Below are 13,657 nucleotides of genomic sequence, written 5' to 3'. Positions count from 1 at the left end.
CGCACATGTCGGAAAAAGCATGGCGGCGAAAGCAAATCGTTGAATGAAACGCAACTTCAGTGGTGTGGAACTGGTTTAGCTTTCATCCGTCAGATACACAACAAAGCACTATTTTTGGTAGAGCATGCTAGCGGGCCGTCGTTATTACCGTGTTTTTTGGAAAATACGGCACACTTAAAATCAATCCTTTGTCAAGCACCCTTGGCCACTGTACTAGTGTATTTCCATTGTGGGGGTGTTTACTGTAGGGGGGAGGAGACCAGAGGTTATAACTGTAACTGTTGTGTGGAGTTCTAGAGATCAGCCTTTAGAATAGGACTGCAGTGTGCTGATCTCCAGATGCATCTGTAAGAATAATGGGTAATAAAAGGATTGTGTAAAACATGGAAACATCTCAGCGTGATCTCTACCAGGACCAAAAGAATCTCAGAGACCGGCGTTGTCTCAACAATTGTCAGCAAGGAATTTGCATTTGCACTGTTAAATTTTTATATAACTTTAATTCACATAAAACAGCTGCTTGTTTAAGTGAAAATACATTGATGTTTTGTTTTGTTTTTTTGCACTAATAAAGTTGTGGAGTTGCAAACTATTTTGTCCAGTGTCAGTTATATCGTCAGTTATATCGTTATCACAAATTTTCAAATGTATATCGTGATAAATATTTTTGGTCATATCGCCCTGCTCTAGTAATAAGCCATCTAATCCAGGATGAAGGGCTTCCTGTAAGTTTTTATAACAGTGTTCCCTCAGGTCTGTTAAAAAAATGTAACAAATTGGATTCATTAGCTGTAGAAAGGGTTAGGGTTAGGGTGTTAGGGGTTAGGGTTAGGGGTTAGTAGAGTAAACATTTGCTTGTTTACTCTACTCCATATGAATAGATATGAGTTTGCCACTCAGTGATTTCAACAGTGTTTCAGATCCACAAATAAACTTCTCATATGTTTCAGTGTGCGTTTAAAAATGCGTGGAAGGTAAAACGACACATTTCGAAGGCGTTCTATTACTGAGGTCACTCTTAGTATAACAGTAAACAATCGGTTTTAAGTATTGGACTGTCTTTATAAAATACGTGTGATATAATGTGTAACAGTTTTAAGTTTCTTAGCAGAAACCGCATATAAAGTAATAATGACGATCTTATAACACATGTAAGGGTTCTGATGGATGATGTGAGCTTTGATCTTATTTTGAAGGCGTTTCAGAGATGCTCACTCATGCAGAGGCATTCCTCTACGCTCTCTATTCTGTCACACACACACACAGTGGGGTCACCACGGAATCCCGACTCTGTCACTTGTCCAGCACTTAAAACAATCTCACGTGGGAGCGGGGAGATGCCTTTGAACGGGTGTTGTTTTTGTGTGGAACTGTGTGAAGTTAATGGTTCACTAAAGTATTTATTTAGTCTTCAGTGGCTTCAGATCTGTTATAAACAGGTGGGATTTCCAAAACTTTAGCACAGATTTAAAAAGAACTGTTGATTATTTGAATTTATTGACTGAATACTATTAGAATATTCAGTCAGTGAAGTTAATTTCACTAATTTCCATGTTTCCTTCAGTATACTACAGCAGCGGTCCCCAACCCCCGGGCCTCGGACCGGTACCGGTCCGTGAGTCGTTTGGTACCGGGCCGCGAGAGTTGAAATGTATAGTTTTCAGGGTTTTTATCGGTTTTCAGCGTTATTTTGTTATCGTTTTTATCGTTTACTTGGTTTTCCTGGGTCTTTGCACGTGTGTTATGAATAAATCTTCTTTTTTTCGGTACCGGTACTAGTTTTATTTTATTGTATTTATCCGCGACACCTTAAAGGCCGGTCCGTGAAAATATTGTTGGGCATAAACCGGTCCGTGGTGCAAAAAAGGTTGGGGACCGCTGTACTACAGCATCAGTCAGCGCTTAGTATATAAATAGGTGTATTTTGATGGTACACATTAAAAATAGAGCGCAATGAAAATAAACATATTCTCTTATAAATTTGCAGCAGTTTACTTCAGCATTGCTCTCTCACCTTATTTTGAAACACCTTTATTGTGCATTGCCTCGATATTTTTTATGTCCAATCATATCTCTCCATGATGTATTCCTCAAGATCGGGGATGTCAATCATAAGGCTTGGATGCCAGAATCCAATCCAGCCCATTGGATTCTTTTGGAAAATGAAGGAGGGCATATTTTTACTTTTTAGTGTATTTTAATAAGTTTTGCACCTTATGGGGGATAAAGACCTCCCCACTGACTGTTCATACTATACAAAAAGTAATTAAGTAATAGATAAACAATTAAATAGTTAGTTAGTTGCTGTGCTTTCTATATTGACTTTAGAATTTATTTATTTTTAACAAGGAGTCAAAAAAAATTGACATTTTCTATGAATTAACGGAAACTTTGTTTTCTAACTACAGGATCACGTGAGTGACCAGGATACAGGATATTGTTCTGTAAATTTAAACATTTATTTCTTACAATTTAAGCCCAAAGAGTCATGCTGACAGATTTCTGTTATTTACTACAACAGCTTTTTTTTGTCGTGTGGAAAAACTGAGACGCATTGTTGAAATTGCATTATTTCTTATATTATGATATTTCAGGGGATTAAATGTGTAAACTTCTTTTCACTGACAGAAACTGGTTTTTCACCAGTCTGCCCCACTTAGGATCAAACTAAGCTATGAGTTTGTGACCCACAAAGTAAACTGATATAGAATTAGAGATCAGTAAAATTAGACTGATCTCGAGGGATCTGTTTAGTGCAGGAAAGCCAAATGATGCATCAGAACGTCTCCTTTATGTGAGTGCACCTTGGGCCTTGAAGTGCGGTAAAAGTTATAATGGCCATTATCACTCACTAGGTGTTTAAAGTTTGAGAGTCTGTGAAAGTCACTTTGTTGTAATGCGTGTTAATCCTCTGACGTGTGGTTGTGTGTACATGTATAATTTGATCTTTGAGGCAACAACTTTTACAAGCCTTGCTGAGATGTTGTAACGCCTTTAATCATCAACGAACACTTAAATGGTTCCTGCTTCTGTGCATGCTTTGTATTCCTGACTCTGTTTATGGGGGAGTGGTTTAATATGACAGTTTTTTTGTTTTTTTTTAGCTTTAGTTGAGCGAGGGGAGGAGATTGAAGGGTGGTAGGAGTCCCCCCTCAGCAGGGCCCCAGCTCCAGCATGAAGGGTTATGTAAGTTTTCAGCTGCCAGCCTTCCTAGCTGCCTCTGCCTCACATTCACATTGTTATTGACCAGAAAGGAGCACACAGTGGTGGACCAGTAGTCAGAGAGTCAGTCAGTCACTGAGGTAGTCAATTTAAAGCCCACCTAAGTGTAAAGCCAGGCTAAGAGGAGGGAAGATCCACCTCCTCCTTACTTCTTTTTAAAAGTTTTTTTTCCTTGAAAGGGGAAGCAATTTTGAGAGTGTGACAGGGAGGCAGAGGACACCAGCTTTTCCTCTGTTTCTGATAACCATGCTGCTTCTGGATGAATCGGAATCATTTGCAGGTGGGTGACATAATTCGCCTGAACCGTGTTGAGGTTGTGGAAGCGATTCATCTTTGGGGAGAAAGTTAGAAAGAAATGAGGGGAAAATATGGAGGTGCGTAAATGTTGTATGCGCTATGAATGCTTTAAGAACAGGAAGAAAACGCCACACAGAGAGCTTCACGCGTACGCTGAAGTTTAACTGATGAGATAACGAACAGTGTTACTTGGCTGCAGAGGCGCTTCCTTTCTGCATCCTGTTTCAGGAGAGGCAGCATGAAGAGAAGCCAGAGAAGAGGTGCACGGAGGGGGGAAATGAGTTAGAAGCTGCAAGATGATGAGAAATGGGGAACTTTGATGTTATAAAACCAGCTAAGAATTGACTAGAATGTGCAGCAGTTGTTGATTGAGGGTCGTTAAGTTACTTAATATTGTTGTGTAACACTGGATCTATACCTCCTTAGGCGTGTGCAGTCTATCTGAGCACGCTTTCTATTTACCTTTCTGGTTTCATCTATTTTTCTCTTCTCAGTCACCGTCTACAATCGCTGCTCTCTCTCTGCTCGATTCGTCCCATTTTTCTTATCTTCCTTCCATCTTTCAGCCGGTCTTTCTCCCACTCGTGTCCACTGCCTCTCTCTCTGTTGTCATCTCAGTTCCTGCCTCCGATTGGCTGTCTCTACGGTTACCTAAACCAATGCCAGTGCTGTGATTGGCGGACGGGGGTAGGATCGGGCCATGCTGGAAGTGTGAGCATGTGGAGGCAGGAAAACATATGGTTCAGCAGACCAGTGGGTTAGGGGGGTAAACGGCTGTAGCTGGAATGAATGAAAATGAAGGCTCTGAGTTCGTTCACATTTCTTCATCTGTTTATCCAGCAAACACAAGATAATCAGAAACTTCAAATCTTGTGTTAGATCAACTTTAATAGTTTGTTTTCAGTCAGATCAGGATTTTAAGTCTTAAATTTGTCTTAATTTGAAGCTGTCTTCACTGAATTTAGATGTACAGTGCAATGATTTGTGAGTCTTGTTGCACATGCGCTCAGTTTAAAGTTGACTCACAGATATTAAAAACATGTGATCGTGTGGATGAAGTAGGATCCAGAGTGGCCCTAAAACCATATTCAGATTGTCCTTGTTCTGCTTTTTATTAGTTTTTTAAGATCCATGTACATTTGCAAACAGTGAACGGAAATCTTGGTCCGGACGTCTTTGCACGTATGCCAAAACTTCCGATAAATTAGACACTGCCCTCCAGGGGCACTTTAGGCAAACAATGGCTTCCCGCAGTGTGCCCAATAGGAATGTAACTATTCAAGGTAAAGTTATGCGTCACGTCAGTCATTGTTTCATTTTATGCCCAATGTTCTGCAGTAAAAAGACAAAACAGTGCAGCTGCAGGGATTTTTACACGTTTTAACAGCAGTTGTTGAGATTAAAACAGGTACTGTTAAGGTCTCCAGAAAAGGTCACCAGCTCATAATTCAGGATCTGCCTGATCACGTAAGCGTTTTTTTTAGACTTTAAAAACAGTGCTTTAATTTTGCTTAGCGAGCACCACGGCCCACTGACTCTCCTCTTGTTCCCTTTTGAAAAACGTTCACAGAAAATCCTTTATGGAGAAATAACTGTCTGCATGCTCGTAATTCATGGGATCGCTCTGGGCGTTTGGCTCACTATGAAAAGAGACACTAGATACCTCGTCATGTCTCTGATTGTGCTGTGTCAAATAGCGACGAAGGGTAAAAAGAATAGGACACACTGTTTTTCCCTAAATCTGTTGTGCGTGCGTGTATTTGAGAACAGTGCGTCCGTCAGTGGAGAGAGGGTTTCCGTGAAAAGAAAACAAATTTGACATTTTAATAGCAGCAAAAAGTCTGTCGTACAATAAAACAGGAACAGGCTTGTACTGATTGTTCTTCCATCGTTCTGCACTGCTTGCTCTGTTCAGCTGTAATTGGCCTCAGCATGCCGGGGAGGAACAACCCATCCTGTTCAGGCCAGCACTGGAGTCCGGGCCAAGCACCAGGAGCACGTGCAGTCTGATTGCTTTCATAACGCCCCGGTGCTGAGGATGGACACACGGCTAATGCTCTCTTTGTCAAAAAGCAGTTTTTATTAAATGTTCTTTCATCTTCCTGGTACAGCAGATTTCTTTGTCTTTATTGTAAAATTTCCCCTTCCAGGTTCGAGTGACCTCTCTTTTTCATCTTTCTCCCATCCACACTTTTCCGAGTGCCTCACTCCTCCTCTCTCTCAAGTCTTAAAGAATTTGACCACAGATTAAAGCAGGTAGCAGATTTCCTTTTAAGAAATTTATACCCCATAAACTTGAGATCTTCTTTAACTTTGTGTGTATCCTCTGCTGCACTTCCAAGTCCTGTTTTACCTCATCTAATCCCCAGTTATTCTCTCTGTCTCATTAAATGGCCGCAGTGCTGTATAATGTTACAGTACAAAAGTCTTTTGATCAGATAGCGAACGTCATGGGTGTGGTGCCTGCACTAAGCCAATACCGGTTACATTATTTCACATTGCTACTAAATATTGGCTAGATTACAACGAGCTTAGAAATCTAAAGATGCTTTTTCAGTCTGCAGTGATCATTTATTCAGCTTCTTTTTGACAACCTGATTGGTAAATGTAAAGAGACACAAGTCCCTGAAATGATAAACAAATAATTATAAAACAGCCCTATGATAGATTGGCGATGTTTCCAGTGTGTACCCAGCCTGTCGTCCCGTAATAGGTGGGATTGAATTAGTGGAAGAATAACGGATGGATTATAAAATGTGATTTGTTTCAGTCTCTTTATAACGACTTCACAATCATAAATTTTACTTGTATTGATATGTAATTAAATAGTCGTTATGGGTTGAAGAGAAAACAGTGCTTTTGCGGTGTAGCTCGAAGCGTTTCACAATATGAAATGTTTCTTGGTACTGAAAGAGGAGTAATGGGAAATGGTTACGTGAGTTTTGCTCTCTTTCCACCTCCGGAGGAGCTGTGACCGGTAGTCCATTAGCTGAAATGTTTCTCATTGTGTGCCAAAGTGTTAAGATTTTGGGTTTCTCAGAAGATATCTCACAGGGTGTTCAGAGGCTGAAAGTACACACTGTGTGCAAACTGTTGCCAATAAGGGTTTTATGTAACAGGCTATAGTGTGACCAGCACGAACCATCCCGACGTTCTCTCCTTCTCCTCTGGCTCCTCCTCCCTCCTCTGCCTCCCTCCCCAGCAGCAGTGACACACTGGCCTACTAACAGCCTGTTCTACCTCGTCTCACCCCCTCTGCTGTGCCGTCTTTATCACATGGCCGTTGTCTCTCCACCTCCTTTTTTTCCTCTCTGTCTTCTCGTCTCACCGCCTCATCGTTTCTCTGACACACTCGTCGGAATCGCTGCCAACAGGAACATTTCATAACTCACCTGCATCGCTCTAATAAAGCAGCCTTAATAACTCATTCAGGGCAGTGTCTTACATAAGAGAGGTGTGCGCGTGCGTGTGTGTTGCTCAGCATTAGTATTGAGATTTTATTTTCGTCCTCATGGCAAGCACGTAACCCAGTTAAATCTCGGTCAGTCTTTCGGGAGAACAACTTAAAAACTTTGAGAAACTTTCCTGCATTTGGCTGTAATTTGGTTGGGTGGGGTCAATAAACCACAACAAAAAATTACAGAGACAGCGAGTGAGACAATATTTTTATTTGAACTATGAGCTTATAAATTGCTCTAATTTGGCAGGAAGTTCATGATGTATTTGCACTGATGATCATTTACAGATGCCTAGATCTCTGATTTGGTCACATGACCTTATAAAGGTTTAGAACTGCAGAAGTAGAAAGCATTTACAGTCTATATATCTACCTGATATCATGGCCATGATCTGTTGCTAGTGAGTGAATGACTACAAAAGCATATACAGCGTGCAGCTACTCCTCCCCTGCACTGATAGGAGCCAGTTAAGGTGGTTCAGACATGATGCCTCCTGGATTTCTCTTAGGTGATGTGTTTTTGATGGCTGGCAGGTGGTTAATCGGAAGAGGAAGGTCTGGGAATTCCTGGTTAATGTACGCTCTTACCTGGATAAGCAGATGCTGATAAGGTGGATGAATAGATGGAAGAAGACATTATTCCATCTGTCATCAACTATGGAAAAAGCAGAAATAATACCCTAGCTGTAACTGTCAGGCCAAGTTTAAGAGTTTTGCATTTTTTATAGTTTATAGTTTGTCTGTTGGTATGTTCTTCCAAGCAGTCTGTCCACCAGCGTCACTGTCTGTGCTCCATCCAGCCACCTTAAATAATCTCTGACACTCTCCTTGCCTTAAGAGAACAGCACGGACGCTGCTGAACAGCAGGAGCGAGGTGGAAAATCATGCCGACACACTCATCACTCTGTGTGTGTGTTTCAAAGTCTAGATGTTCTTTAAACGTCGCTGTGAGACCATCAGCTCTTGCGAGTGTGCTCTGTGTGCTTGCAATGCGTTACATCTTTTAATGTGTGTGTGTGGAGGACGTGAGATTCTTGTGAACATGCTGGTTGTGTAACAGCCAGAGGCAGCAGTTACATAAGCGTCCCTTCTCGTCGGACCAGCCTTAGCGGCGGTGGCCTGGCTGTCTGTTGGGGAGCAACTTTTTCCCTTTGTGAGACTCGGACTGCGTAAATGAGAAAGCCAGGAAGTCACTTAATAAAGCAGGTCGTCTTATTGGACCTCCACCTGAACACAAATAGAAGTTTTGTCTTTTCTATACTTTAACTCTTTACACAGCAGACTGACCTTGTCAACATATTCATCAATGACACATCTCCAGTTTGGATCCGTCATTTACGTTTCCACTCGAAACAGTATGTTGAACTGGAAGCTGTTATTTACTTCTGATAACAATCAAACTTTTTGTTTTGAGTTTGTCGGTTTTTCACATATTTTCCATCATGTTCTAGTTTACTAGGAATCTCTGAATAGTTGGGCCACAAGACAAGCCTAAATCACACTTGATGGTATAATTTAGCAGCCATTATATGAAGGTAGATCTTATCTCCAAGCCTCTCTGAAACTGCGATTTTTAATCTCAATTCTAAAGCTATGTTTGCAATACCAACTCAGATTAACTTGAAGTGAAAAAGAATAATGGCAGTTAAACAAGTAGGAGGATGGTTTCATTTCTTTTGTTCAGAGGGTCTTGGATTTCTGGCAGGTTACTACTAAAAGAAAAAAATATGAACCTCTAGCATAGGAAATAAGAGGGGTTTTTTTTAGATTGATTTCTGCATTTTGTCATTTAAAAATGTGCAGTGAAAGATTTCCTTCACTTCACTTGCGGTGCTCCTGTATTTTCAAGTGAAATTCTACAAATTGCATCGGCTTTCAGTTAGCGTGAAGCAAAATCTTAGCCCTGAGTGAAAATTGGAGGCCAAAAAAGGCCATCAGCCAAGAAACAAGTGAAAATAAACAAAAACTTGTACCAATTCTCACCATTTTATCTCTTGCCTTAGCCCCCAGTTACATGCGAGATCAATAATTGGCCATCTTTCAATTGGGCCCCTTGGCAGATGTGTATTCCCCAACGTCTTTGCTGGTACTGGAATGCGACTGTGACCACAAAGAGGTATATGGTGCTGCACCTAAGACGTCCTCGTGATTTCTTTGGTTGATAGCAGAGGGCTTTGGTGAAAATGTGGAAACTAAGAAACCAGAACAGAATAGAGACCATTTCTTCTTCGAAGTTTAAGGGGCACCAGTTGAAACGAGCTGGCTGCTGAGGTAAGGCGACACATTTACTTTGAAGGTGAACGCATTATGCATTATGTTGTTTGTATTACACTTTTTCAAGCTTTACTACCACTCTGCTAGTGGGTTAGCAGGTGTTTGCAGACAAGTTTTCCATGCAAATTACAGGTGACTGCTGCAGGCTGCCGGTGACCAAAACAATCACCAGCAAGTTTTTGCTGCAACAGCCTCGCCAACACTCAGCAACCAGTTGGGGAATGCACATTTTCCCCTCAAGACTGGAGGTTCCCACGGGGGTAGCGGATCAGTCAATAGGTCTGTGTGACTGAAGCCTTATAAGTTTTCTGTGATTATATTTGGATCTACCCTGACAAATTCATCTCTATTTACACATAAGCGCTTATTAAAAAAAATATCACCCGAGCTTTTAGTTTCTTATATTTGACAACCTAAATACCCTCCATGCATCCATCCACTTATGCTTGTCCTGATCAGGATTTCTTTAGTAGAGGATAAACCTTCATCAGCATCATCAGCGAAAACGTACAGCACATTATTGTTTGATATGAAGCATCGTGCCAGTAATCAGCTTGCATGTCAGACCGATGGAATTACAGCTTCTAATGACAGCAGAAATTGTTTTATAAATGGATCTCAGCATGGGGGCAATTGTGTACAAGTGAGACTCATTGATGAGGAAAGAAATCCAGCGAAGGAGGAGGAGAACAAGTGACAGGTGAGTGCGATGAGGTGGAAGCAGGATTAGATGGGAAGGGGAGGGGTGAGAAAATGAGAAGCAGGAAAGGACAAGTGTGAAGATGGTGCATCTCTGATTTCATGCAGAGCTGCATTTGGAGTGGAGAAAGTGAATAAAGACTTATAATACACACCTGCAGAATAATGAGCTAGTAAAGCAAATGTAGACTCAGGTGTTTAGTACGCATTCTAACAAAGGTTTAATTTTTTTAAAAAGTAATGAAAAAATAGTCAGGAATAGTCATAATAATTAAAAAATATCAATGCATGAATTGCATTTAAAACCACTTAATTTCAAATAGCTTTTCACTTTTCAAATAAATAAAACTTGCCAGTTACAAAAAAGCATTTTTATTTAAGCATGGCTTACTACTTGCTTCTTGCCTCTAATTCTTGTTGCGTCACAAAGTTGCCCTGTTTTACAGGCATTTTAAAAGTCTGTGATGTTACACAATTTATATTCCAGTTTTTCCAAACATGTTGAATAACTGCAAGAGAATTTGTGGTTCTCGGTAAAGGGGATTAAAATTGATTCTTTTTTCCACCAGCACTTGTCCAGCTGAGCCTCTTGGGACAGCGTTAAATGAGACGATTAGATGAATCATTTAGATGCTCTGTTACTATAAATATTCTATTCTTCTATTTTCTATGTACTTCCTGGAATACCACGTTTGAATAATAATACAGTTTGTCCTCTCTGTGTGTTTGTGTCTCTGTGCACGTAAAACGTGTGACGCAGAGGATTCTCCACCGCGTAGTAGTAAATATGTGCCATCATCTGTAATCTGCTTACACAGACAGCAGCTGGCCAATGACGGGTCGCGACACAGACAGATTGTCCACTTCAGCCTTTCTTTCTTTCTTTCTTTTTACGAGGCAAGAAAAAGATTGAAAGCTTTTTTTTAATGTTTTAATCTTCAAAGGACATTAGACCCTAAAAACATCCTCAGGTCTCACCATTCCTTGAATGTCTGACTTGATGGAAGTTGGTATGTAGGTCAGAACCTCATATTTCCTGTGTGAGGCTGTGTTTGTGTGCATCTCTCTAAGCTCGCCCTCAGATGTCTCAGGTCATGATTTATAGATGCAATTGAATCTCATGCAGGTGTCGGATCTCAAACTAAATTGGGGTCATCGTCAGTTCATTGTTAATAGAGAAGCTCGGGAAAATGGTACTCGACGACTTCGGAGAGTACCAATCTTTACTCCCAGTTTTAGTTCAAGGTCCAGATTTCTATCCATCTTTTTTTTTGCCAGAGAAGTTTTTTTTGAGAAGCAAAGACAGATTACAGAAGAATCTGCAGTCTGCCATCTGTTTTTCTCACTTATGGGCAAAACCTTGGCATCGCTAACTTGTCAGTTTTTTCAGAGCCAAGAAAACAGCCTGTACCACTAATGACTCTAGAGAAAAAGAAGACTTTATGAGGGGACTGATGCGTTATACTGCTGTTAGTACATATTTGTAGGTAATTCTCTTTGGTTACTCTTTTTAACCCTGTAGTTTTAACCTTTCCTGTTCTTCTGCCTCCTTACTTTAAGAAATTGACACATTAGGAGTTGCCACTTACTTCACATAAACACACACACACACACACACACACAGAGTTCTTTGGCACACTTATGTTTGTATGTTCGGCAGCATAGTGCGAAGAGTTATATAAACACTTACATGCATTGATGTGGTTACATAAACTTGGTAAGCAGAAGATGTTTCTTCTCTGCAACCCCACTCAGACACTCATACGTGTCACACCAACCATGAATCTGTTGCCGGTGGCCTTGCATTCTGTCGAGGCTCGTATCTCTCAAGAACATGTTGTGTTGTCTTTTGTGAGGAGCGCTGGGTCTCGAGCCCACAGGGAGTGTCCAACTAAGCGAATTAATGGCTTAGAAAATGTGCTGCGGGTGCTGCTCACTCTGTGACGCTCGCTGGTCCCGGTGAGTCAGCATTTCATCAAGACACTGAATTACTTTCTTTCCCAGCTCTGTCGTGACGGAGGTTGAGCTTTCACCACGTTTCACACTTTGCTTTGACTAATTTTACCCACATATTGTCACAGTTGTTTTCTGCTCCTCGTGGCTTCGCAGCAAACTGATGGTTTAAATCAGTCACCTAGCAACAGTCAGCTCTCCAACTCTGATTCTCACCTTGAGATAACGCCTCAGCTGGCCTTCTGCACAAGGGAGGTTTTTTTTTTAATTAGGTGGGCGGGTCTTGGACGCTGAATTTAGATCAGAACTGAAACTGTGTAGTTACTGCATTTGAAGTGTGTGTGGGGGGGGGTTGCTATAACTCATGTTCTGAACTGAAAGAGTTTTCAGATTCTCATGAACCAAGCAATCATTTAATTAAAACATACTGATAATAAAAGCTGGTGTGACGCTTGGGGTTACGCTCTCAGTGTGTGACAAACTCTGTCGTTATTGCGTTAGATATGCAAGTCTACCACATCTCATGGACCTCCAAAACTCTTACAGCTATAACCACATGTTTATGCTCTTTTGAGTGAGCATATTTGGTCTGCTATGTGTATAGATATGCAGGTATGACTATATGTGTTCTCCAATATGTGCCGATTTTAAATCGTCCCAAAATAATGCAGAAAAGGGTTTGTTTGACATGGTGCGATCTCCTAGTTTGCCCATCTAAACCCTTCAAACCCCACTTTTTACAATCACAGCACATGCCATGTAAACCTCTGTCTTCAATTGAAATCATTAGGTTGCGAAATAAACTGTACATCTAGAATATCATCCACTATTTAGATATCAAGTTGTTTTATTTAATACCAATTGGCCTTTCTCCTACTCATGGCAACACTAATCTTTAGTGTTGAGATTTATTTATGTTCATTTCATCAGAAATCATAAATAAAATCTTTAGTGTGCTGAAGTGGAAAGTAGCATGGAAATAATAAGCCACCACTTCCTCGGGCCCTCGGCAGAGAGTATTGAACAGTTTATCTGTTATATAAGTTATTTTTGCACATTTATGCGAGCGTGTTGTATAACCTGTCGGGCCGTAATGCGACGAGATTCTCCCCCCATGTGTGCGTTCGCGAGTCTGTGTATGGGTCTGTACATCTTCCTGTATATATGAGAGGCACTTCATCGTGACAGCTTCCAGATTGCTCTCTGAAACACGCTGTTACAGCTGCACGGTGCTCTGTTTTCTGTTCATGTTAAAGTCCCAGCTCGGCTTTCACCTTGACATCTCTAATTTGTCAAAGTTGAGTTTAAACCCACAAAAAACAGTTAATATTCTAGTGACACGATGAGAGGATATAGAGAATGGGTAAATATTCTGTGGATGTGCAATCTTTTTCCCTTCCCTTAGAAACTAGTGACATGGCTGAATAGCAGCTTGTGTTCAAAGCTGCTACTGTTAAAATTCCTTCGGTTATTACTTAATAAATCACAGTATCTCTGCAGTAAAGTTTATTTTTGTAATCTTTTAAACAAACGTACTTTATTCTTTGACACTGCACTAAAAAACAGTAAATGAGAGAATTTAATTTTTTTGCCATTTCAAACCTTCAAGATTATAAACACATTATCAGATGGCAAACAGCAAAGCACCATGATGCTGTTTGCGTCTCCTTTTGTCTTCCAGCTGCTCTCAAAGCCAACCGGAGGTCCTTTTCCCATAAAAACAAGATGAATTTCTCCAGTAAAACCATTAAAGGG

The 13,657-nt window shown here is 40.7% G+C and overlaps 1 protein-coding gene across 3 annotated transcripts in view; it reads left to right on the top strand.

The window, feature by feature from the left end:
• Positions 1-13,657, top strand: part of LOC146610583 (helicase ARIP4-like) — an 83,594-nt gene that overhangs the window by 48,826 nt on the left and 21,111 nt on the right. Inside the window, exon 1 of one of the 3 annotated variants that reach the window (XM_085344990.1) lies at positions 3,204-3,502. The exons of the other annotated variants lie outside the window; for them this stretch is intronic. Coding sequence (XP_085201116.1) covers positions 3,469-3,502 — 34 coding nt within the window. The 5' untranslated portion in view covers positions 3,204-3,468. Of the gene's footprint in view, positions 1-3,203; positions 3,503-13,657 lie in introns of those variants that run through there. 3 annotated transcript variants of the gene reach the window in all.

Source organism: Diplotaxodon limnothrissa, linkage group LG20 (genome assembly GCF_057381915.1).
Source record: "Diplotaxodon limnothrissa isolate DT_005_m linkage group LG20, D_limnothrissa_male_GT1.1, whole genome shotgun sequence".
Lineage (NCBI taxonomy): Eukaryota > Metazoa > Chordata > Actinopteri > Cichliformes > Cichlidae > Diplotaxodon > Diplotaxodon limnothrissa.
Note: the sequence above shows the minus strand (reverse complement) of the source record. Positions and strands in the feature narration are given on the sequence as shown.